This window comes from Tamandua tetradactyla, chromosome 4 (genome assembly GCF_023851605.1).
Source record: "Tamandua tetradactyla isolate mTamTet1 chromosome 4, mTamTet1.pri, whole genome shotgun sequence".
NCBI lineage: Eukaryota > Metazoa > Chordata > Mammalia > Pilosa > Myrmecophagidae > Tamandua > Tamandua tetradactyla.
The window spans coordinates 178,436,948-178,462,682 of NC_135330.1; the positions used below are offsets into that span (position 1 = coordinate 178,436,948).

The following is a 25,735-nucleotide window of genomic DNA, read 5'->3' on the forward strand; positions in this document are numbered from 1 at the left end:
GAATAGACTCTCAATAAACACTTTTGATTGAATGAAGCTATGTCTCTCACTAATAAGGGGTGAAAAGCCATAATACAGTGAGAGGTTTCTAGAAAATTCAGGATGTATCAGTGGCTAATCGATCAGCAGGGAGAAAGAACCAGATAGAACAGTGCACAGCAGAATAGTAAACTAGACACTCACATTATGACTAAGCAAATGAAAATCATCATGAGTACTATATCATATTCTCTTTATTTTGTGTTTCTTTGTTGAATTGAGATAGATGCATAACAATTACCTGGGGTCCACAAGCAGTTTGAGGTGTAGCTGGGAAAGAAACCAAACCTTCCAATGTGAGGAAACTAAGCATTTCCCTCCTTACAGCTCCATTATTTAACTCAAGGAAATTAATGATAAAAACCCTTGCATAAATATCTTTTGGGGGTAACTGATTTACCTAATTCAACCCATAAAGCCATGTAAGTCAAACATGTCACATAGGTGGTCATGTTATTTAGTCATGATGACTGAAAGGCAGTGGCTACCTCTATAGGTTCTTAAATGTTATAAATGTGAATTTTATTCAAGATCTATCAATTTTGAGTTTCAGTTGTTATTAAATAGTTAATTGATACATATCTATATTGCTATGGAAATATGTTCCTATGACAGTGTATATGTGTAATTTGTTAGGAAATGTAGGTATTAATGCTTCTGATTGAGCAAAAGATCAGGGAGAGAACCTAAACCCACTGTTTTAATAACACAGCTGAGAATATTTATGTATATATCTACATGTTTTATAGAATGCCTATTGCATGTTTTAGATTAGCCTTGTATTTGGAAAACTACAACTATTGTCATTTTCATTCATATTCACCAAGATGCAGGAAGAGTTTTAACTAAGAATAAAATGAAATTCATTCTTTCAAGCTCAGCTTTTCAGTGATTTTTCATTTTACTCATCACTATCCAGTGAATATTACTTTTATATTTTTTTGTTTCATTAATAATTACATGCGTCACTGAGGTAAAACAAGATAGTGTATTAAAACGGCAGTAATACAACATTATTCTATCCTAAATTTTTCATGTTTTTCGTTTTGCTTCACACAAGATCAATTTTAACATTTCAAATATATCAGAATTATTCAAAGTAAATAGTTTTCTGTGCTATCACTATCCACTTTTTCTGATTTTCTTGTCATTTCCTATAGATATTGCTGCATCTGAGTTTATTGAGGAAATGCTGCTGAAAGCTGAAATTGCCTGGGAAGAAAAAATGAAAGCGCCTTTATCTGATCCTACCTTAGCACAGGAGGAACCATATGAGGAGATCGCTCATGATCTTCCCACACTTTCCAGCAAGCTGTAAGTGTCTTCCTTCTAGAAGAATAAAACAAAGTCAGAGAACCTTACTGATTGAAAGTCAATTATTCTAATTTCCAAGCCTCTGTAGTTACCAGTCATTTTTTTTTTTGGCCTGGGCAGGCACTGGGAATCGAACCCGGGTCTCCAGCATGGCAGGCGAGAGCTCTGCCTGCTGAGCCACCATGGCCCCACCCTTTACCGGCCATTCTATAATCATTATTAAATCTGTCTCTCAACTGAAAGTGTTGGAAAATTTAATTTATGTATCAACATAATTACCTAAAATACTTGTGGACAATGATGAATTAGTTAGCATAATTTTAGGAAATCCCTCTGGTTTATTAAACATTACTATTTGAACTGTTAGATGAATTTCAGCTACTGTGAGTTCAGAAACAGTATTTACAACACACTCCAGGAATTTAGCTAAACTGATCTGCAAGATTTCCAGTAATTAACCTAATGCCTAAATTTGCTAAAGTAAAAAAATAAAAATATGCAATTTGTTCTCACCAAAGTGTAAAACTAGTGATTTCTTATAGTCTAAAATATTTCCTAATAAAGCAACTTTCCTGATGCTTGAAAATGTCAAATGCTGTGATGAAACAGTGCAGTTGTTCTCAGAGTCTGAAACAATCAATTTTATTTTAATGATAAATGACTAATGATATCTTACATTTCAATTAACATTAAATTTATTGGGGAAGGAATAGCCATTTGACATATAAAATGCTGATTACCCTTACAGAACATTCTTTTTCTGGCATATATTTATACACATATTTTACTTATATACAACATGCATGTATCATGTATATAACTTAGATATACATATTCAATAATTCATTTAAAAATAGTTATTCAGAACTTACTGGCATTGGTGCTTGGGGTGTATATAACAAAACAGACAACAAAAATAATGAGATGGGGATGAGGGCTAAGTATCTAAATAAAGAAAGAATATTGCAAGTAGTTCTGGGACTTAGTTTTAAAGTCCTTCAGATCATTTCAAAGGCCTTTGTAAGTACAACATCTTACTTCATAATATTAATTCAGTAAAAATCCTACAGACGCAGACAATAATATAATTAAAAATGATAGTGCCTATAAAATTAGAGCCAAGGACTTCCAATATTTGACAGAATGTTTGTTCTAGTTTGCTAGCTGCCAGAATGCAATATACCAGAAACAGAATGGCTTTTAAAAGGGGGAATTTAATGAGTTGCTAGTTTACAGTTATAAGGCTGAGAAAATGTCCCAATTAAAACACGTCTATAGAAATGTCCAGTCAAAGGCATCCAGGGACAGATACCTTGGTTCAAGAAGGCTGATGAAGTTCAGGGTTTCTCTCTCAGGTGGAAGAAGGGCACATGGCAAACACGGTCAGATTTTCTCTCTCATCTGAAAGGGCACATGGTGAACACGGCATCACCTGCTAGCTTCTTCTCCTGGCTTCCTGTTTCATGAAGCTCCCCAGGAGGCATTTTCCTTCTTCATCTCCAAAGTTCGCTGGCTTGTGGGCACTCTGATCCTCATGACTATATCGTTCTTCTCTGCTGTCTCTGAATCTTTCATTCTCCAAAATGTTTCCTCTTTTATAGGACTCCAGAAACTAATCAAGACCCACCCAAATGGGTGGAGACATGTCATCACCTAATCCAGTTTAACAACCACTCTTGATTAAATTACATCTCCAGGGAGATGATCTGATTATAGTTTCAAACATACAGTATTGAACAGTGATTATTCTGCCTTTATGAAATGGGATGTAGATTAAAACATGGCTTTTCTAGGGGACATACATCCTTTTCAAACCAGCAGTGTTATCTACAGAATTTTCCTTTTTTTCAGTATACATTAGGAAAAGTAAGAGGAACATGGACAAATTTAAATTATCAGTGTGATACAAATGTCCGTTTTAAAGCTAAGAACTATCCAGGGTGAGAATGAGCACAATGAAAATATATGAAAATCTGGAGATTTTAATAAAGCCTATCTAAAAAAATACTGTATATATTTCCATTTGGTAAATCTCTGTATAGTTTTTCAGAGGTCATGTTGTGGTTACTAGAAAGTGGTTTGGACTTATGTTCAAAATATTTCAGTTTAAATAGTAGGGAAATTCATTGCCCCATTTTTAATAATGGATAGGAAAATCAGGAAGGTAATCAGGAAAGAAATGGAAGACTTTAACAGTGCTGTAAACTAATGAGACCTAACATATCTACACACGTGTGAGCACACACACACACACACACACACACACATATAATGACGACATTCTGTCCAACAGCATTGGAGTACACATTCTTTTCAAATGCACATGGAAAGTCCTCCAGAATAGACCATATGCTAGGCTATAAATAAACCTCGATAAATTTAAAACAATTGAAAGCACAATTTTAATTGTGCTTTCTAATGACAATGGAATGAAATTGGAAATCAGCAACAAAAGGAAATCTGGGACCCAGAATAGCCCAAAAAACATCCTGAAACATGAGAAGAAAACTGGAACACTTCACACTTCCTGATTTCAAAATTTACTATGAAGCTACACTAATGAAGACACTGTTGTATCAGCATACGGATAACAATATAGATCAATGGAGTAGAATTGGGAGTCCAGAAAGAAACCCTTATATTTCTGGTCAACTTATTTTTGACAAGGGTGCCAAAACAATGCAAAGGGGATGGTCTTTCCAACAAATGGTGCTATGATAATAGGATATTCACAGGCAAAACCATGAAGTTGTACCCCTAACTTATACCATATACAAAATTTATATTAAGATATATCAAAGACCTAAATATGAGTTAGATCTATAAAATTCTTAGAAGAAAACATAGGTGTAAATCTTTATGTATTAGGGTTTTCCCAGAGAAACAGAACTGATAAAATATTATATTTATGTGTTGTACAACATATACATATTTTATATATAAATAATAGGCTTATTATAGGAATTTTCTCACACAACTGTGGGTATTGGCAAGTCCATATTCCATGGGGCAGGCCTCAAGTTGGAACCTCAAGTTGTAATCTTGACTCTCAACAATCTGAGCAATAATTAGACATTAAGGTGGAGGCCAAATAACACTGATCACTGTCCTACATTGGACGACCTATCTAAATTATGAGAGGTGAAAGAGTTTGTAAATAAACTTTATTATTAGGCAGTTTTATCTACTTTGTCTAAGGCACTTAGAGACCAGGCAGGTCTCCCAAATGAGGCGCTGCCCTTGCAAGGCTCTTGACAGGGAAGAGGAAGAAAACATGTGCTTACTGTAGGCAACTTGCTACAGTCTTCCCAGATTTAGCATCAGAGTTGTTATTCCACATCCCAGATGTAGAGAGAGGCTTGCAAATAGCACAACTTGATCTTCCTTTTCAAGAAGTAGAAGTGGTGCTTCCAGCTAACATTTTACAAGGCTATGTGATAAGTAAGTGAATTCACTGGGGAAAAATCTCGTTTCAGAACCTGTCTCTGAATCACAGCACTCAAAAGCACATTTAATTTAAAGCCACTGTAGATAATTCAAAGGCTAAAGTAGTGTATAAATGCATTGACTTTTATTTAATACTAAATATATTTCATTATTGGATTTGATTTTTTAATGGTACTATAATGTGCTTCATTTTCATATCAGACACTTTGCTAAGAACTTTAACACTATCTTATTGTCTCTTCACAGCTTTATTAAGGTTCTTTGTTTTTTTCTGAGTTTTATTCATTTAAACCAAGTGCATCTCTGAATTGTTGGCTAACCTGTATTTTAAGCATATAGCCTGTTCTTCTCTAATTTTCTCAGATTTAGAGAAGTGATGGAGATATTAAAACAAACCTAAATTAAAAAATAGGAAGAAGGACGAGAAATTGGGATAGAAGTATGAGTGAGTCTTCCCCATCCTAGGCGGGCAGTAGCTAGCATCCTGAAAAAAAGAGAGCACATCCAGTAGGATGAGAAGTACAAAATGAATATTTGAAAAGTCATTACTCAGCCTTCTGCTGAAAGGAAGGATCTTTTATGATTTCCCAGAAAGTTGGATTTTCAATATTTATTTCCTGGGTCTTTAGCAGCAGAAGTTTAGAGACACCTCAACAGGTCTATCCCATTTTTAGAAAGTTGAAGTCCTTGCTCTTTAAAGTATGAGCCATGGAATAGAAGTGTCTTCATCATGAGCTCGTTAGAAATGCAGAATCTCAGACTCTTCCCCAGAGCTGCTAAATCAGAATCTACTTTCTAATAAGATTTGGAGATTCATTTGCACGTAAAAAGTTTGCAATACTCGTTTCTAAATGACATATTCCCTCTATGTTAAATTAAATATGCTTTCTGGCAATCTGTCGTGGCATCTTGGATCAACACTGTCATGGGAACTAAGGTTCAGGAGCAAGGAAACAGTACATGAAAAAACTGGTGAAAGAAAGTCAAGGCTCAACTTTCAAATAATTCATATGACCTGACATGGCACTGTGACAGGGACTTTTGGGCATAAGGCAGTAAAGGTAAAAATTCTCGTCTTAACTAAAAACTTGCTAGAGCTATAACTTAGGAGGCTTTGAATTGGGAAGAACACATTCTTTGATTTTTTTTCTCCTCACAATGATAAAACAAGAAGCAATATTTGAGAAGGGCGAAGAACATAAATGCAGATGTATTTTGATTTTGAGAGGTGGCAGATGTATAATAAAGATGGAGGACCCTCAAGTTCAAGTCCTAGTGAAAGTGTAAAGACAAAATCTCATTCTTTGGAGGAGATATGGATGACAAGTAAATTGAGAATTAGAAAGTGTGTGGATAGAGGGTTGAGAAGAAAATTAAGGGAATTGTATCTCTATTCTTCCAGCTTTCTACTGGGTCTGTGTTTCCTCCCTATTGTTCTTTTCTTTCCTGCCCTTTATCAGATCACCTCACCATGTATTATGTCATCTTTCCTCATCAATTTGAACCCCAACCTCATATTCTAAAATGTTAAGAATTGAATAATTTGGTTTTCTGTTATCTCAGCATAGAATAAAAAATTTACTCTTGCTATCAACTTATATTTATTATTATGTGAGCATTTTATGCAATAAATCATGGTTTAGCCAGGGTAAGAACTTCACTTCTGTCATGACCCATTGTCAGATAGCAGTGCCTATACTTGGTTTAATATTTAAGGACAGAAAATTCTTATATTTGGAGGTTATCACATATTCCATGTTTTCTAAGTTTTCTTTTATCTCAATTAACATTATTAAGGTCTCTGTTTTTTGCCTGACCTTCAAGTTCATCTCAAAATGAGCAGGTTAGATTCAACTCCAAAGAAAACTGTAATAATCTGTATTGTAAAGCTGCCTTATTTAAAAACCTCAAACAACTATTTTCATACTTGGCTGCTATTTCCCACTCTATTCTTTGTTTCTTTCTGACTGGGTGCTTTCTCTCCATGTTGTCCTTTCTGTTCTTGGATATATCTTTATGCTTCATTTATTGTTATTGCTTCTAACAAAACAACTGCTGCTATGTTTGCTCTTTGGTGCCTGAACATGGGAATGCTCTCCTAGGGTTTTTAACTGCTGAGAAATTTTGATAGGTGCTAAATTGTGTTTTTAATATCCCATTTCTTGAAGTACTTGAAATGGAATCCACAGAAATTCCACATAATGCCTAAATTAAATAGTTCTCTCAAAAATAGTAGATTTTCACTTATTAATAATAAAAGTAACAACAATGACAATAATTTATTTTAGCTGTACAATTGTCAGGCATCAATTCACTTGTGTGAATAGTTTACATGGATAATTTCATTTCATCCTTAAAGAAACACCTTGAAATTCACCTTATTACCCCTGATTGTGCATACTTGTCTGATGCTCAGAATTTAAGTAGCTTAACTCATGTCACACACCTAGATCACAGTTTACCTTGTTTCAGTGAAGAGGTAATTTTTATTTATAATTCTAAAACTTTTAATTTGACTTTAAAGAGGAAACATCATCTGAGTTGCTCTCATATGGTCAGACAGCTTTAGATGTGAAATGTTATGAATTTGACTGCCTATTCCCTTCCGGTCAATTTAAGACTCAAGTATTTTAACTTGAGAAGATGGTCTGTCATCAGGAAAACATTGCTCTGCAACAGAAATGATGAGCATTAAGATTAACATAACATGCAATGCTGTTTTCTGCCAAACTGCTTTTCAGCTAGAACTGCAAGTCAAAATGGAGCAATGTGGAACCATAATTTTCTGTCTATGAAGCCAATCAACCAACCCTTTGATCTTGCTTGCTCTGAATGTGTAAACTCACTCCTGGAGTGTTCCTCATTGGGGCAGTGTGGTGTGGTGTTACGGATATAGACTCCCTAGTTATGCTGTCCCTGCTTCAGATCCTGGCCTGCCATTTACTGGTTCTCTGACTTTGGGCAATATCATCACCCCTTAGTGATACTTCCCCTTAAAAATAAAATTACAGTGATGATGATAATAATACCTAGCTTGTGGGGTTGTTTTTGATGACTGAGTCAAATTCCGCAAAGCACTTAGAGTATTATCTGACTTAATTTAAGTGTCACATAAGTGCTTGAGAATTGAATTTTTTTTAAGTATTTTTCTTTCATCTGTGAAATTTCAGCAAAATCATCTGAAAAATAAAGGCCTTCTGGCCATATACTAAGATAAAAAAAGAATTAGGTCCTAAGCTTGGTTCTTTTAAACTGAGTATAACCATTTGGAGAAAATCTTATTTTGTAAGCAGCTGGGAAGAATCTAATCTCAGTAAAGAACAGATTTGGTTGGGTGAATCCTTTGATTAGGATGCTGGGCCTCTAGGGCTTCTTAGTCATCTGGCACTTGAGATGGAGAATAGACATGGAAATAGGAGAAGAGTGGGAGGAAGCAGAACTGAGCAGCACTGAGGTTCACCAAAGGCAGAAAGAACCTGGAAGAGTGGATCCAATGGTGGCTTCAGCCAGGTGGTCATTAGTGAGAAGACCTTGTGGAGATTTTCAAGTGCACATTACGCAATGTGTCCTTCTTGACCTCAGGAAACCATGAAACACACAATCTTATTAGATTGGATTTTATGGCAGGTCTTGAAATTGCCACATTTTATGAGACAGGCTCCACTTGTGTTCATTAAAAAGACATCTTACTTGTGACTGCACACAGATTTCTTCTAAAGGTTCAGTTGCTCAATTAAAAATTAATACAATTTGCATATCTAAAGCAATTTCAGAGAATCATTTCTTTTGATCTTCATTTCAACTCCATGACTTAGGATGGATACATAGAGTATGTACATTTTATTTGTGGGAAATAGAAGCCCAGAGTTGTGGCTGATGTAAGGGAATGGCAAGTGGCAGCTGCAGTTAGCATCCAAATCTTTGTTCTCCTCCTTTGTGCTCTCTGAACGAAGTCAGGAACAGACTCAAGAATATTATCTGGGAATCTCCCTAGATTCTTGGTAAGCACAATCTTGTCAGGCAGATTTAAAATAAAAAAAAACAAATAAAACAACCAACGGATGCCTAAATACCACACATTAGGACATTCATTGTGGAAATGTCTCTCTGCAGTATAGACAAGGATACTTAAATAAGCAATACTGTAACCTGTGGTTTTACTCTAAGACTTCTAACTGCAACTGTGCTGCAGCTATTGATTTTCTTGCTCCTATTTAATACTGGCCTCTCTTGTTACTTCTCTGAGGCAGCCATTCATAGATTTACTATGGACTCTGAGTGACATTGAGCATTTTCAAAATCATCACAGCTTCATTCACCATTTTGCAGTAAAGCAGCATCAGCTGAGATAAATTGTGAATAGATTCCCAGTCTTAGAATCTGGAGAGTCATCTGGAAGCTCTTGTGCTATTGTTATAGTTATAAAGGAAGCTATGACTGACCATGAATAGTCTTTGGATTTTTTTAGCATGCTTTCCACAGGGATTTGTGCAAATAAACGTTAAGATACAAATACACAAAACATTCCTATCGTAGTCCTTGTATATAAGTATTGACCTTCATTATTACTCTTCAGTAAGTGAGTTTTCGTGGATCAGAAGCATTAATAATTTTAAGCTGGCTTAATGTACAAAAGAAATAATATATAAGTGCATTTTAAAATGGATGGTACTTATCATTACGAAAGGAAACCATAACCTATGTAGAGACTTCTCCATTAGCTCAGGGATGGGATTTGGAGTGAAATCTCATCATCTTAGGTTCATGTAAAGAAATCAATTTTAATCACACCTTACATCTTTGATGATTAATTTAAAGCATCATTCTTTGGAATTGGGCCTTAGGGTACTCATCAAGTCCATTCTTGCTTATGTTTTTGTCCAACTCATCCTTTCTTAGGTTAATACGAGAAAGACATTTCTAATTGTGGATTGTTCTCAAAGATTCTTCTTAATTAATTAGTATTGACCTGAGTTGGTAAATCGTCAGAAAATGAGACTACATTAAACAAATATAAAACTTCTATGTCAGAGAGGCAGTAATTGGCCTGAGATCTAAACCCCAAAGAAGAGGCAAGTCATACACTGGCCACTACGTGCATAAAACGTTGAGATTGAAGACATGAGGATGTCGTGGACATTTAGTCTCCACATCTTCCCTATGTACGTGATCGAACCTGAAGAGCATGCCACCATCACCATTTCACTGATTTAGAGAAATCCAATTTTTGTTCCTTGCTTCTCTTATTACAAAGGTTGGGAAATTCGTGGACCCAGTACTGATAATTTTTAGTTTAGCCCAGAAATTACACATGATGTTAAATAGAACATTTTCTAGTTACTTCTCTATCAAGGGGGTATTTTTAATTCCTCAGTATAGAGCTAAGACTGTGGGATCTCTACTCAGACACTGAAATGAAGAGTCTATCAGAGGCCAACTGAGGCATGTGGATGCCCTTCAAAGAACAGTATTTTTAACTGTATTCTGCATCTTTTAGTGACAAGGTTGAACTTGGAGAAAGAACAGGAGAAAGAGTGCTATATGCTGTGCTTATGTTTTGTTGTCTAGAGTCATTGTCTTTAGTTCTGGGCCCAAACTTGCAAATGCATCTTAACACAGAAAAGCCCTATAGCTCCTAGGGACCCTTTAGCAAACAAAAGCTCTGTGCTTACTTGCACTGATTCAGCCAAACAAGAGCACTGTTTAAACTTCCTTGCAAGGCACATTTAAACACTTCCGTTGCTATGTGTAGCAATCATGTTAGTTACTTACACGTTATCCCACCTCCCCTTTACCTTGCTAATAGAACCACAATTTTGTTCAGTATATGAAAGCTCCTTTTTAAAAATATTGAGCTGCCTAAATTCCTTTAAAGCAGAAATTGGCCATAAGATACTTTCTGGCCACTGAAATGTAAGTGGAAGTCAACTGGGTATAAGGTTGCCAGCTAAAATACAGGGCACACAGTTAAATTGAACTTAAGATAAACAGTGACTAATTTTATTAGTAAAAATATGCCTCAAGTATCATTCTTTTACTTGCTAAATCTAGCAAGCCTCATCGGGTGGGGTTTCTAGGAAAGTTAATGTTCTGTTGTCTGGAGGTGCAGAAGCTACCTTGCAACCAAAGAATAAAAGTCACATGCTAAGAATAACAGAATAGGAAGATAGAAAAAGTCAAGGTGCGTGAAGATCTCCTTGAACAGCTTACCATTCCTGGACTACATATTAATGGTCTTCTTATTATGTGAGAAAAATAAACATCCATTTCATTAAGATGGTTCATTACTTTTTGGGATTCATGAAACCTAAGGCAATACAGACACTATAAATACTGTGCCTAGCAAAGTTATAGACCTCTTCCTAATAGGAGATGAGGTAATAGCAGACTCCTCATTGTGTTGTGTTGTCCCGTGTGAATTTTCACGACTTGAATCACCCTTTAATCCATCACTGTCAGAAGAAATTTCTCCTAACTAGAGAGGCTATATTTCTTGATTTGTTCCAATCTCAGTTTACTCCTGTTTACCCATCATAATTATTAGTAAAGCCTTCTTTCAGCTGAAGAGTGTCCCAATTGGCAAGTTATATTCTACTTATATGGAATCAGGGAACTTTGGGATACAACTTCTCATGTAGTTTCATGTCCATTTAATATTTTAAAGAAAATGATTAATCAGATAGTTATTTCAGCAGTAATAATTCATATTTGTATAATGCCATTTAGATTACAAAGGGCTTTTGCATATCCTATCTCAAGTGATAGACATAAATTATTTCTTTAGTAATAAATACTGTAAGATTTTCATTCTGTTTGCTCCTCAGATATTCTGACTGCACTGCTAAGAGCTGCAGAATGTAATTGCAAAGTCTTGATAATGGTCTCAATTCATTCTCTAAAAATTTTTGTTCAGAAAGAAATTCTACAGTCCAGTAGAGCACAAAGAAGAATGCCAGACAATACAGGGACTCCATGAGACCTTGGCCTTCCCATGTTTGGTTGAGATGTAGACTCACTTGAGGAGATGGTGGATGGAGGAAAGGCATTCCTTTTCTTTGTTTGTTTTTTCCTTCCATCTCAACGCCTCTCGATAGGGAGCTCAAGCCTTTCAAGGCATTTCATTTTACCTACCAACAAAGACACACATCACTTTCTGCTTTTGTTATATCATGGAATGTGTAGATATATGTGCATGCATAGATGTGTGCCAGGGGTTGGGGAGGACTGTTCTGGTGCCTGAATAACTTAGGTAAGTTTTATTAAATTCTATCAAATTCACTTTCTAATAGTTCTAACTTATAACATTTTATAGACCCATGGTACTCAACTTAATTTAGAGATTTTTCCCCCCAAGTGAGCTGTTTTTTTTTATTTCTTTGCATATATTTGTTGGCACTTTTAAAATAAATGTCATTAAAAACAATATAATTTCCAACTCAACCATAAACATCACATTTTAAATTGTATTTCTTTTTCTGACACAAGTAATGTTTTACAAAAACTGTTCTTAAGTTGTAATTTTTTTCTTACAAAAACTCAGGTCATTTTGGGGGGACAGAGATAGCAATTAATTAAAATCCCTCCAAGAACTGTATCATTTCACATTCATCTGTGGACCATGTCTTATTTTATAGATGAAGAAAAGCTCAATAGGTTAATTGAATTCTCTGTGCTGAATAAGTTGTGTAGTTGTGTTTCTAGGACTAAAATTCAGAACTATCTATTCGGTCCATTACCTAACCATAAAAATAACTGAGTAACATGGCATTCCTTCACATTTGATTTTATTAGATATTTTCTTTGTTGGCCTAATATATCTCAATACAGCCAATTTTATTTGTTTTCAAAAATTGCTTTAGTTGTAATGGGCAATAATTGCTGCCTTTCTTATTTTCGTTTTTTATGTTCCTGTTTCCATTTTCGCAATAAAATCCCAGTAGCTACAGGCACATTTGCTCTGCATGAAATGCCTTTTATGTTTATAGAAATAAGGAAGTCTTGAATAAATCCTGTAGAAGTCAGAAATTGGTTGTCCCTAATAATTTCCAACTCATATTTTTTATTATCACAGTTAAAGCCATGTCTCCTGTATTAATCTAAACTATACTTGGATGATAGCTATTTCATTTTTACCTTTATAGATTCTGTCTTACCAAAGCCCTTTTCTTTTAGAAAATATATTATTTTACTCCTATTTTTTGTCCCTCCTTGATGAATTTCCATTAATGATTTTTTATTATAATCAAGATAATATTCGCTCATTGGAAAAAATTTTAAAGTCCAGAGAAACCAGATACAAATATGAAAAAAAATCACTCATTAGTTCACCTTTTGATAAAACTATTATTAATTTTGCAATTTTTCCTGAACTTTTTGGTTTTGGTTTTCTTATTTGAACTGAGTTCTTGTTCTGTGTACATGATTGCATTTTATTTTTAAAATAATCTTATAAGCAATTTACCATGACAGATAAACATTTATTGAATATTAAATACCAGTGTTTGGTTAAAATTTTTCCTTTTTCTAGAATAAGCATTTTAATACATATTTCCTAAATTCAACAAGTGGGGAATAAATGGAAATCTAAATGCACAGCATTTAATTTATATACTGCTACGATGAATCACCATGATTATGAAAAAATTACTTTTCATTTTAAAAACAGAATAGGAACTTAAGGCAAAATTGTTCCAGAAAAACCTGGAAAACATCATATGCTATTACACTAGGAGTATCTTTTGCGGCTCTCCTGTAGAAAACATGCTCATGACTAGTTAATATGTTTTTATTTAATCTTATTAAATTATTTAGATTGATCCTTTTTTCTTATACAAATAAGAGTGCTTATTTACTAGCTATTTACAATTATTATTAGTAATAGATTCCAGATTATGTAGCCTCTGATATAACTGAGTAAATTATTTTTAAAGATGCAAATTAAAAAAGAATATGGACCAAAAGACTCAACATATACCTTGATATCACCAGTCCACCATCTCTTTTTTGCAAAGGGGATGCTGTGACCCGGAGATTTTGAAGGTCTTAGAGAGTCATGTAATTGCCATCTTGACGTAAAATCTGACTTAGAATCAGATCACTATAATCCAGAACACATCTTTTTTTCCATCCATAGCTCTTGCAGATCCTGCTATTAATACTGCAATTAGATTTAAGATATGGAAAAAGGCATTTTAGTATTTTACTAGACCCTCTATTTCTTTCTTTTAAAATTCTTTTGTAATGGATGATTTTATTTATTTCCTAAGCTCTCTTCCTAGTCTTTACTTTGACCATTCTAACTACTGCTTTATTCATTACCTAATACTGAAAAGACTGGTTGATGCAAAACCTTTCTTTAGTTTTGATAAACTTCCCAACAAGGCGAAAAAGAACAGTGACTGATGTTTGAGGGGAGATAAGAAAAGCTATTTTATAGGTATGAGGATGGATTTTTGCTGTGAAGTGGTATGACATGACGGTTAAGAACAGACTCTCAGACTTACACATTATGGGCTCTGATCCCAACGCCGCTATTTCCCAAGTGTGCAATCAAGCAGACTCTTCTTCCCTCTGGTCCACAGTGTTCTCACCCGTGAAGTAAGGGAAGTAAAGTAAGGGTGTCTCCTGGTTTTTCCCTTCTCTTCCGGGTTGCATTGATTTCAGCCTCTTGCAACTGTGGCTTTCTCTCTCTTTCTTTCTGTATTCATTCTGCTTGTAAAGGACTGCAGATATAGGATTAAAACCCATCCTGAATGAAGCGGCTCAAACCCTCACTGAAATAGCCTCATCGAAAGGTCCTCTATATGATGGGTTTACATTCACAGGAATGGATTCGCTTTAAGAACATGATTTTTCTAGGGTACATACAGCTTCATCCACCCCACTTCCCTTCTGCTCCCATCCTTAAATAGTAACAAGCTGACCCATCAGCTTATAAGTGAGGTAAAATCCCAGGACCTTTGTAACCCCTACCAAACTCTGAAATATGTTCTACAACTAATTGTGGTGCTGTTCTCTGAAATTTATTGCTTTTTTGTATATATGTTATTTTTCACAAAAAAGAAAGAAAAAATGGCAATTGTGGTGATAAAAAAATATTTAAGCCTTCTGGCCTCCTATATTCTGAAGCAGCTAGGAGGAAAAATCTGAGAGGAACGTATGATAGCCCATGACAGACTCTGGGATGGGTCCTGTTACTACTTGTTGAAGAGTGCTTTGAGAACTATTGCTCTTTTATTTCTTTGCTTTGTATATATGTCATACTATACAATAAAACAAGTTTAAAAAAAAATCCCAGGACCTTCACAGTGCTGGACATTTATAAATATCAACAGTCAATTTTATTTTCTCCATACTACCATATGATTGTGATAATACTTTTATGTATAGCATGCCAGTCCTTTAATGTAAGACTATATCCCATTTTCCAGATGGGAAACTTGACCAAAGTGGCAGAACCAGGCATCAAATCTTGTATTTTTTCTGACTCAAAAAAAAATGTTAATTATAGCTACATATTATTGCACTGCCTTTTTAAATATATGTTCCCCTGTTCCCTCACCTTCTTGAAAATTTATTTGACTAAAACACTAGAGAACAGCATCGTCCAGAGTTCAAAGGAGGAAAACTAATTTCATCTTTCTCTAAACTTGTTTCTTAGCTATTCCATCTTTTCTCTCAGGCCTGGCCCTAATGCAGACCTTTTTATTTATGCTTTCTTAAGCTCTGTAGTAGAACAGTAAGGCAGGATAAAGAAATGGGCTGTGACACAATGAAACTTATTGACCATTGAAAAACACCCTTCAAATTATTCTCTTTTTGCCTTATCAAGATCACCATTTGAAATAATTTGCATTTCTACATTTTAACAATCAAAAATTGGAAGTTGAAATTTTAAATAGGCATTTACAATAGTGTAGAAAAATGTATAATTTGCAAGATTTTGATGATTAAAACTATAAAATACTGAAGAGAGAAATTAAAGAAGATAAAAATAAATGGAGAGATAGATTCTGTGCTGTGGATGAGAAAATTCAACATTGTTAAAGTGTCAATTTTCCCCAAATTGGTGTATCAATTAATACAATCATAATTTATATCACAACAGGCATTTTTGTAAAAATTGACAAATAAATTCTAAAATTTATGTAGAAATGCTAAGAATTTTGAATACCAAAACAATTTTTTTAATAGAAAAAATGTACTAGTCTCATATTACCCGATTTCAAGGGTTACTGTAGAGGGACATTAATCAAGAATGTTTTCATATAAGAATAGGCTTCTATATCAATGGAATACAATGGAGAGTCCTAAAATAGAGCCACACGTGAATACTCAATTGATTTTCAACGAAGATGTCCAGTTTAAAAAATAGGCAAAATGTTCTTTTCAACAAATTGTGCTGGAACCTTTGAAGAATCATATGAAAAATAATGAACATCAATTCACATGTAGCAATAAAGCCACTCAAAATAGACAGAAACCTAAATGCAAACTGTAAAGCTGTAAAAGTTCTATACTAAAATATAGGGGAAAATCTTGTTGACCTTGTGTTAGGCAAATATGCTTTTTATATCTCCTAGTTAAGACAAAGCACAAACAATAAATGAAAAAAATTGTTCTTTAAGCACACTGTTAATAAAATGAAAAATTTAAGATGCAGACTGAGCAAAAGTATTTGCAAAATGTATATCTAAGAGAAGACTTTTATCCAGAATCTACAAATTCAATTTCACACCAGTGAAAAAAAAACAATTAAAAAGATTGAAAGACCTTACTAAAGAGGAGATATCAATGCCAAATAAGCACAAGAAATGCACATTACAACCACAGTGAGATGTCACTAACACACTTACTACAATGAACTTTTTTAAAAGAAAGAAAGGTGAGTACTGACAAGAATGCTGAGCAGCTGAAGCTGAAACACATTGCCATTGGGAATGCAAAATGGTACAGCCACTTTGGAAACCACTGGAAGCATCTCCTTGGTATTTAGACAAGGAAAATGAAATATATGTCTACACAAAGACCTGCAGATAAATGTTTACAGAAGCTCCCTTCATTACTGACTAGCTGGACATAGCCAAAATGTCTGTCAACTGGTGAATGGATAAGCAAAGTATAGTACATCCTACAGTAGAATACTACTCAACAGTGTAAAAACAACATATATACAGCAAGATGAATGAATCTCAAAAGCATGATGGGTAGCTAAAGCCAGACATAAAACGCCTGATACTATATGATACTATTCATATAATGCTCTCAGAAAGGCAAAACTCAATGAAAACAGAAACATTATCAGTGGTTTTGAGGAGCAGAAGGTAAGGGGATATAATTAACTCAAAAGGGCACAGAGGGACTTTTGAGGTGACAAAAAATTCTGTAATTCAATGGTTATATTGGTTACACAGTATTCGTTACACAACTGCATATATTTGTCAAAACTTGTTGACCTGTTACCTACCTATAAAGGGCAAATTTCACTGCATATAAATTATTATTCAATAAATCCCAATTTTTAAAGCCAAAAAGTGCATTGATCTTTAATTAGAATCACACCCACTATTGTAGAATAAATGGAAGAATTATGTTTTTATATATTACTCTTGATTAAATAAACGTGTTTCTGCTTTTATATATTGTAATTGATTAAATATGTATGTTTCTGTATGATAGCATTTAGGGAAATACATTTTAAAATCTTATAATAATAAAGTGTTCAGTGGCAAATTGAACATTGTATCATGTTTTTTAAATGTATATTATAAAGGAATGTTGCTTGGCGATGAAGTCTGTACAAGAACAAAAAAACGAAGCAAGTTTATATATTTTTTTACCTCGTTAAAGCAGTATAGAAACAGTAAAATTTACTCTGTATTTAATATTGCAATCCTTAACTGCATCATTCCTTGCTAGTTCTCAAATTGTCACTTCATTACAAAGTCTATAATATGGTCCAATATTCTACAATATATATTTAAATCCTGTAGAATGATGTTTTAATGAAGTGTATATTTTTGCCTTTCTTCACTGTCTGCAATTTATTTTCACATTTAAATATCTTGCTTAGTTCAGTCACGAACTTCAACTTTAGCTTTTAAATTGCTTATTGATTTTTCTATTACAGTCCGATATACATTTGTAAATATTTTCTTTTAGAGTTGAAATGAATTTCTTTTTCTTTTAAAGGTGAAGTTAAATGAAATTTGGAGTTAATAGAAAAGTTTGCTGATTTTTCAATCAATATTTTTCCCTACAGTTTAGAAAAACATTTTCTTATCTGAATCAAATAGCCTCCTCTGACCCAGCTGTCCTGTCGTGGTAATTTTTTATTGATATGGCAGTGTTAAAAGAAGACTAATTATAGTATCGATTATTTCCTGCAGCAGTCCCCTGGTGTTACCAATTGCCAAGCAAGATAGTTTGTTGGAAAAAGACATTATGTTCAAAGATGCAGCAAAAGGTCTAAGTAAGCAACAATCTCAAGACAGCACCCCTGAAAACACCACTGTGAATGGCTCTCCTAAACCTGAGCAGGTAACTGCGCATTTACTGCATTTCAATTAATATCATTTAATATAAAGCTGTATTTTAAAATCCAACATGTTTCAAAAACAACCACTAATTCCCATTGCAAAGAAAATTAACAGATGCATCAGATTTTGGTTTACAGTCCCTATAAATAATTTGGGCATTACACTCATAATTAACAAACATAATTGGCATTGTATTTTACAAGGATTTGAATTTTTCAGTCTTAACTTATATACAAGGAATGTAAACTCAGCCAATATATAATTATTGAATATTTCCAGTTGCTTTGATAATCTTTTACTTAGTTTGTATTTTTTGCTTCCATCAAATATTTTACATAACAAATAAGAAGGCTAAGCCATTTACCCTTAAAAATAACGGGGCTGGTGCAGTGTGTGTGTGTGTTTGTATGTGTGTCTGTGTGTGTATGTGTGTCTGTTGTGTGTCCTAGTGCCCAAATTACAGGAGATCACTTTGGGGTTTGATAATGGAAGAGGGCAGGGCAGTAGAGGAAAGAAAGGGAGAGAAAAAAGAAAGGAAGGGAAGGAAGAAAGTCCTGCACATTTTAAAGCAATTTAAGAAAGTTCTATGTTTTCAGATATTAGAAAAACAACTGATGGGCAGTGTGATGGTGGCTCACTGGCAGAGCCACTGCCATGTCAGAGACCTGGGTTTGATTCCCAGAGCCTGCCCATGCCAAAAAAAAAAAGTAACTGTTGATTCTGGTGATTAAATGGATTATGAACTGAGAACTTATATAAATTAATGTATTTTCTTTTTGTATTATAGAAATGTGTTCTTTACATGGTTATTGTTTTATAAATGGTAGAGTATTTTACATCTTTTAAATATCTTCTGTTTATTTAATCTCAAATATTTTAAGGATATTATACTCAAGTTTTCTAAAGATCTTTTCAAAATTTAATTTTAATTTTATGAATTTTTTGGTATTTTAAAGTAACTAAAACAAGTAACAAAATGCCCCAAATACTTTTAAATTTTAGCAAGCAAATTAAATGTTAGGCAAAATTAATGGTGTTTTTTCTTACTTTTCTAAGAGTCCTATTAACTTCTCTTAAAACATGTTCCTAGTTCTAATTTGTAGTACAATTATGATTGGGAGAATTGAATTTGTCAAATAAATTGCCTAGGTAACTAAAGATGATTTAAAATTTAGTTTTCATTTTTATTGGCATTTTTTTGAAATATTTTATCTTAAATACATTTGTAGAAATATATGGAAACATTATGATTAATTTCACCTACTACTGCTCAAGTGTTTTTATTTTGAAATAACTTTCAAATGCAAATGTCAACATTTGAATGACCTGTAATTAATTATATTTTTGCCAATTTGTTTTTAAATTATTAATTGTGTTTGAATTTAACAATAGTACAATGTGATAATTATTTACTTAATTAAAGAATAGCAAACTACATCAATTCTTTCATCAAGATCCCAGGATTTTTCCTTCTGCAGAGTCTAAACATTTTCTGTTTAGCGAATCGATGTCTTTGGTCTGGTAATTTCTTCGAAAATGATAGGACATTATCTGCCTAAGAATGACAAATGTAATCATTTGGTCTGATGATTTAGCAAGTGTTTCTAAAACGTGAAAGATATTCTTCAAAAATGGTAGGAAATTATCCACCTAAGAATGACAAGTGTAATCATTGTGGAATGATTTCTTTGATCTTTTAATATCAGCTTTTAAAACTTGTATCCTAGATATTAAAAGTAATTATAATCATGTTCTAATTACTTTTTATTAAAGAGGAAATGTCTATTTTTCAGGGTTTGTTCTCATTTGTTATTAATCTCGTATTCACCCATATCTCACCCATATCTCCTCTGGTGCGTGTCATGCATTCATTTATTCTTGGCCATGAGGTGTGTAGATGATACTGTCCAGGGGAAGAGCAGTGCTCTCGACTGACTGAATTACACATCCACATTTCATATAGAGCTGTAAGAAATACTTTTCAAAACAGTAAATTTCTGATTAACAGTTTACAAAGAAATATGTAATGTAGATAAATAAAATTCACAGCCTTTTGCATCCAGATGTTTATAAAATGTAGAGCTCATCAAATGGTAACTGTAGAAATGTATATTCAAGCCTTGAGTTAAACTTTTTGATTCTCATAACCACCCAAATTAACAGTTGCTTTTATAATATCTGAAAACATAGAACTTTCTTAAATTACTTAAACTTGTGCACAACTTTCTTCCTTCCCTTCTTTTTGTTCTCTCCCTTTCTTTCCTCTCCTGCCCTGACCTCTCCCAGTTATCTTTCTAACCTCCTCACTTCTTAACTCTTTCCCTTTCTCCCTTCCTCTCGCTCTTCTTTCCTTTTAGAAAATATTTATTTCAATTTAATTCAAGTTTGAATTTCAGGTCAAGCCTTTATTCCATTTATTGAGGGCATAGTAACCTGAAGTAAAGAGAAAGGGCTCTGGAATTGCACAGATTAGTTGTGCTGTTTCAAAGTCTACAATCCAGGAGCTCCAGGACTCTGGGCAATTACTTAACCTCACTAAACCTCATCTGTAAAATAAGTGCATGGTCCCAACCTCATGGAGTTGTTATGAGGATGACCAGACACGAGGGCTGTAAGCTTATTTTACAATTATCAAAAACAGAGTTAAAACAAAATAACATGCATTTATTATTTTTATTGTTACTATTTGTATATCCTGACTATATATATTAGCCTTTAACCTTTACCAGATTAATTGATGTAATTCCAGTCAGTATATCTCCCAGGCTTTATTATTTTTTTTTCAATTTAAATGAAGATTTTGGAAAATAATAATATAAAATAATGCTTCCTATTGGGGTACACTTCAAGGTTTAAGAATACTTTATTTGAATTATCTTAATTCTAAAAAATACATTGTGGGCAAGATATTAATCACTTTTAATAATTGCCCAAACTTGGACTCAATAAAGTTAAGCAAATGGCCTACAATCAGTGTTTCTATTATTCCACATCCAGTGATCTCTAAGACATCATGATAACTTCCTCATTCATATTCTATGTTATCTGCTTGATAACAGCTTTTGTATTACTTTTGATATCTTTATAAAGAATATATCCCTTTAATGATGTCGCTTAAAGTTAATCATCAAAGCTTCCTTCCTGACCATTTTGCATTTATTCCTGATCATAGTAGATGCAAGGGATACTTCCCTTGATGTAGTCAAACACTGTATTTGTCACATCCCATTGCTATAAAAAGGCAGAGGAGTCTTCACATTTTTACTGTCAGCCTAATACTTTCTGTAGCCCATGTAACAGCTGTGCTGCTGTAAAAGAGAAATCCTCCAGAATACCAATGAGATGTCTGTGATAGCTCTTTCAGTCTTGTCAGAATAAAGCATACCTGCATTAGTATGCTTCTTCCTTTTTATAAATGTGCAAACAGAAAAATTTACATTGAGCTCGTTAGAATTGTGGCTGTAAGAGGAATTTTATTATCTTTGGGTAAATCTTTACTGTTGAAAAAATCTTACTCTTGAATTTTCTCCCTTTTATGATCACTTGCAAAATTAAGTATGTATGCCAACTTGCTGGTAATTTTGTCTTATTCTCACATTTTTCAAAGTCATTGCACTCATATTACTAGATTATATGACGTATGTGTGACTATGTATGTTTGTGCATATGTGTTTATTAGTTTTTGTGAATTTGAGGAAATGCTTGCAAAGATACTAGAAAGAAAAGATGTTAACATCCTTCCTTAAATTAATCATGTTCTGGCTTGGGGTGCGGTTTGTGATCTTGGAATACAGTAAATTTGTCCAGCAGTACATAAAACCTTCAATCTTGGCTAAAAGAACCCTAATAATAAATCATATATATTTACTAGAACACGTGTGAATACGGTAAATCCTCTGTCTCTTAAATCTAATCCTCTCTCGCCTCTTCAGCTCCCTTGTGGAGCCGTTAGTGAGATCTTAACTGGTTTTTCCCCCTTCCCTCCCCATGCTTCCAGAATAATAGGTTAATAATATGAAGCAGATCTTGTCATACAACTGCTTAAACCTCCCCAAGAATTTTCCACACTCTTTGGAATTAAACATCACTTTTCCATGGCCAGCAAGTCATTGCCTACACCTCTGACATCATCTGCCATTTTTCTCCCACTCTCCAGCCACAGGAGTCAACTTCCAGTGACACTTCCAGTGTCTCCCTCACACCCATTACCTTTCCCACCTTAGGGCTTTTACTATGCTCCCACCTCCCAGCCTTGGATAATCCTCTCCCACATACGAAGAGCTGCTTTTTTATATACTTCCAATTCCAACTTTAATGTAACCTCCTCAAAGAGGACTCTTAGATTATCCAAGGTAAAGTGCAATTTTTCTCTTTTCAGAGCATCCTGTTTTTGTTTTTTTTTTCCTTTATAGCACTTTTCCTCATTGTAGTTTCTCATTTATTTCCTTACTTCTCCTCCAATTGATTGTAAACACTCTGAGGTAAGAAACCACCTTTTAAATCCATTCTTTATACTAAACCAGTAGTGTAAAGTCTGGCAAAGAGTAGGCCAGCAAGAAAAAAATTGGCTGAGTATTAAATATATGTTATCAGATTTCTTCAGTATTTACTGGAATTCCCCAGGGGAAGCTAGCTGGCTGGCTGGAAATTCTGGCAGTAACCAAAGCTGAAGTTGGGTCCAAATTCCTCTTCTGACCTCTGAAATCCTCAGTTCTGGCTTTTAGGACCTCCAACTGGTTGAATAAGGAAGCTCCATATTGCTGAGGGCAATCTCCCTTTCTTTCAATCTTAAAAATTATCAACTGATTTGACATACAAATCCCATCTCCTAATGCCTTCACCTTAACAAGCACACAGTGAGTGGGCAAACGACTGGACCTCACAACTTAGCCAAGTTGACATATGAAATTAACTGGCACAAATAAGAAGAAAAGAATGACAAATTATTACATATATGTTATCAGATTTGTTATCTTCTAGAATTACTCCACTGATACTAATTATTATTATCCCAGATTCTGCTTCTGACTTATCAGCTGTGTGAGTCTAGGCAAAACATTTAGCCTCTCTGGGTCTCAACTTCTTCATCTTTTACTTAGTGGTTTTGGATTATATCAATGAATTTTAGACTTTGAAAAATAATTTGGTAACAGAATCTTCCTCAGAAAGGAAGGAATCGGCGTCCTCTTTCACTTATTTCTTTTTAAATTTGTTGAAATTTGCCTCCTTTTTCCCTCCTCCAAATGGAGACCTAAGGAAAGTTTGCAGAAGGTTTACCATTGGGATCTAATGTCCTTTCTAGACGTGTTGCTAACTATACAACAAAAGATAACATCTGTTGTCTGCCAGCTGCAGAGCAGGCACTGTGCTAAGTCTTCCACATAAATTTAACTCTTATAACCATCCTATGAGATGTGTTCCATTATGTGTCACATCTTACAATCCAGAATTTAAGAGACTTAGTTTAGTGATGTTAGGAAAGTGATGTTCAAGAATTTACAGCCAGTAAGTTGGAAAACTGGGATTCACCCGGGAGAATACAAATAACTGATATCTTAGATTGAGATGAGTTTTCCTCTTCAAGCATTCAAAATGTGGAGACCATTGGTTTCTTCATCTAAGGACAAAAACAAATGCAGTTATCACTACTTTAATTTTAATAATTCTCCCTCGGAGCTGTCTGCTCAGTATCTTGTACCTATGAAAGTCTTCAGGTGGAATAAAGTATATAGTATTAAAAAAATTGGTAACACACAATCCAAAAATTATTTTTGACATCCCAAGAAATCATAGAGGAGCTGAAACAATATGGCATCTTTTTCCTTCAGCAAGAGTACCAGTTTCTGAATGCAACTCTTGAACTTGTTGTGTAGATATATCTGAAAGTATCAAATCGTAAAATTATGCTTCTAACCCAGTTATGTGATAACTAACTTTAATAAGAAAGTGGTATGTGCTTTTTATCAGTTCCTTCTGGAAGGTATTTTGAAACACTTTTTTTCAAAGCCCCAAAGCAGGGGAAATAATACATTGATGATGTTAGGCTAAATATATGTCGGGGGATGGAAGCAGGAAGACTTGCTTGCTCTTGACACTTTGAGGTCTGAATTATTTCAAAATTTATATTTTAATAAAAAACGTGTTGTTATTACAATATTATGTTTTGCACTTACAGGAACAGTTTTCTTTCCAATTTCAGAGAACTTACTTCCTTGACTCTACTGACTGGAATACATGATAAACTCTTCTGACCTTTTGAGATTTCCTAATGAATTTGAGTTTCAATTATTCATGCGTTAGGTTTGGAAACAATCTAGGACAACAATGTACAAATTTTATGAATGCTTGGGAAAGATTACATTTTGGGAAATATTCACTCCTGTCAGAATAATTTCAAATTTAGTTTTTTAAAATGTGTGGTACTTTTTTACTCTCTAAAATTTAACTCATAAATAGTAATCCTTTAGTCCAAATTATTTAGCAATAGTATATATAATTAATAAATAAGCTTGCTGTCATTAAAAATTTACTAGGAGCATCAGTTAACTCAAAGCAACATTGATAACAATATTCTTGTTCTTTTTGCTTCTCTGTTTTGCCTGAGAAAATCAGTGCTGTCATTTTGAAATATCAAATGTATACTTTTCAGAGCATATCCTGTGTACCTAAAATTAAAGGTTCCCCGCATTTCACCTGAAGATGATAGAGTTTCATCTAAGTGAATAATACAAAATCACCTTTTTAAACATTTGAAAAATTGTCCAATTTTTAAACTTTCAGTGTATATGAATTTAGAAACAGAGCATTTTTTTCTTTAGCAGTATTAGCTTAGTCTCAAAACTACATTAATCTTAAAGGTGATGTACAGTAAAATAAAAATATGCAAGCCAAAATTTAAAATCTGGTCTCATCGCATCTGTATCCCGAAACTAAATTCCACACACATTCCTTCCTTACCATGCCAGCAATAGTAATGTGAAAATTTCCGCCTTAGCTTTGGCAATATGTAGTCATAGTACATATTTGTAGTACATAGCTGGCAGCTAGGTTTTCAGCTGCCAGCCTTGCAAAGGACTCAATATAGTGCAGAACTGTCTAAATTATAAGTGGGAAAAAGAAGAGTCAACAAGCTGAAATGATTTTGACACACTTAATGACTTTGAGTGACATACGGTTACATTTGGGGTGTGTATATATTATATATGTGAGTGTGTGTGCACACTTGGTATCAAACAGAAATTCTCATCTGAATGCAATTTCTCTGTGTGATGCTGATTTTTTTCCTTTCAAGTGACCCATTTCATCTTTTAATAACAGAGTTTCAGACTCATGTGGTCTTTAAACTTTTGACATGTAATTGAAAATGGAACATCCAACTGTGAAGAAAGTTGATTAGA

The 25,735-nt window shown here is 33.9% G+C and overlaps 1 protein-coding gene across 8 annotated transcripts in view; it reads left to right on the plus strand.

Annotated features, from left to right (window-relative positions):
- The window catches only part of MYO16 (myosin XVI), a 717,568-nt gene that overhangs the window by 334,655 nt on the left and 357,178 nt on the right, over positions 1 to 25,735 (plus strand). For 7 of the 8 annotated variants that reach the window (XM_077158660.1, XM_077158661.1, XM_077158656.1 and 4 more), the window contains 2 exons: positions 1,200 to 1,353; positions 18,189 to 18,339. In XM_077158660.1, the coding sequence (XP_077014775.1) occupies positions 1,200 to 1,353; positions 18,189 to 18,339 (305 nt within the window). The remainder of the gene's footprint in view (positions 1 to 1,199; positions 1,354 to 18,188; positions 18,340 to 25,735) is intronic. The other variant, XM_077158658.1, reaches the window with a different exon arrangement.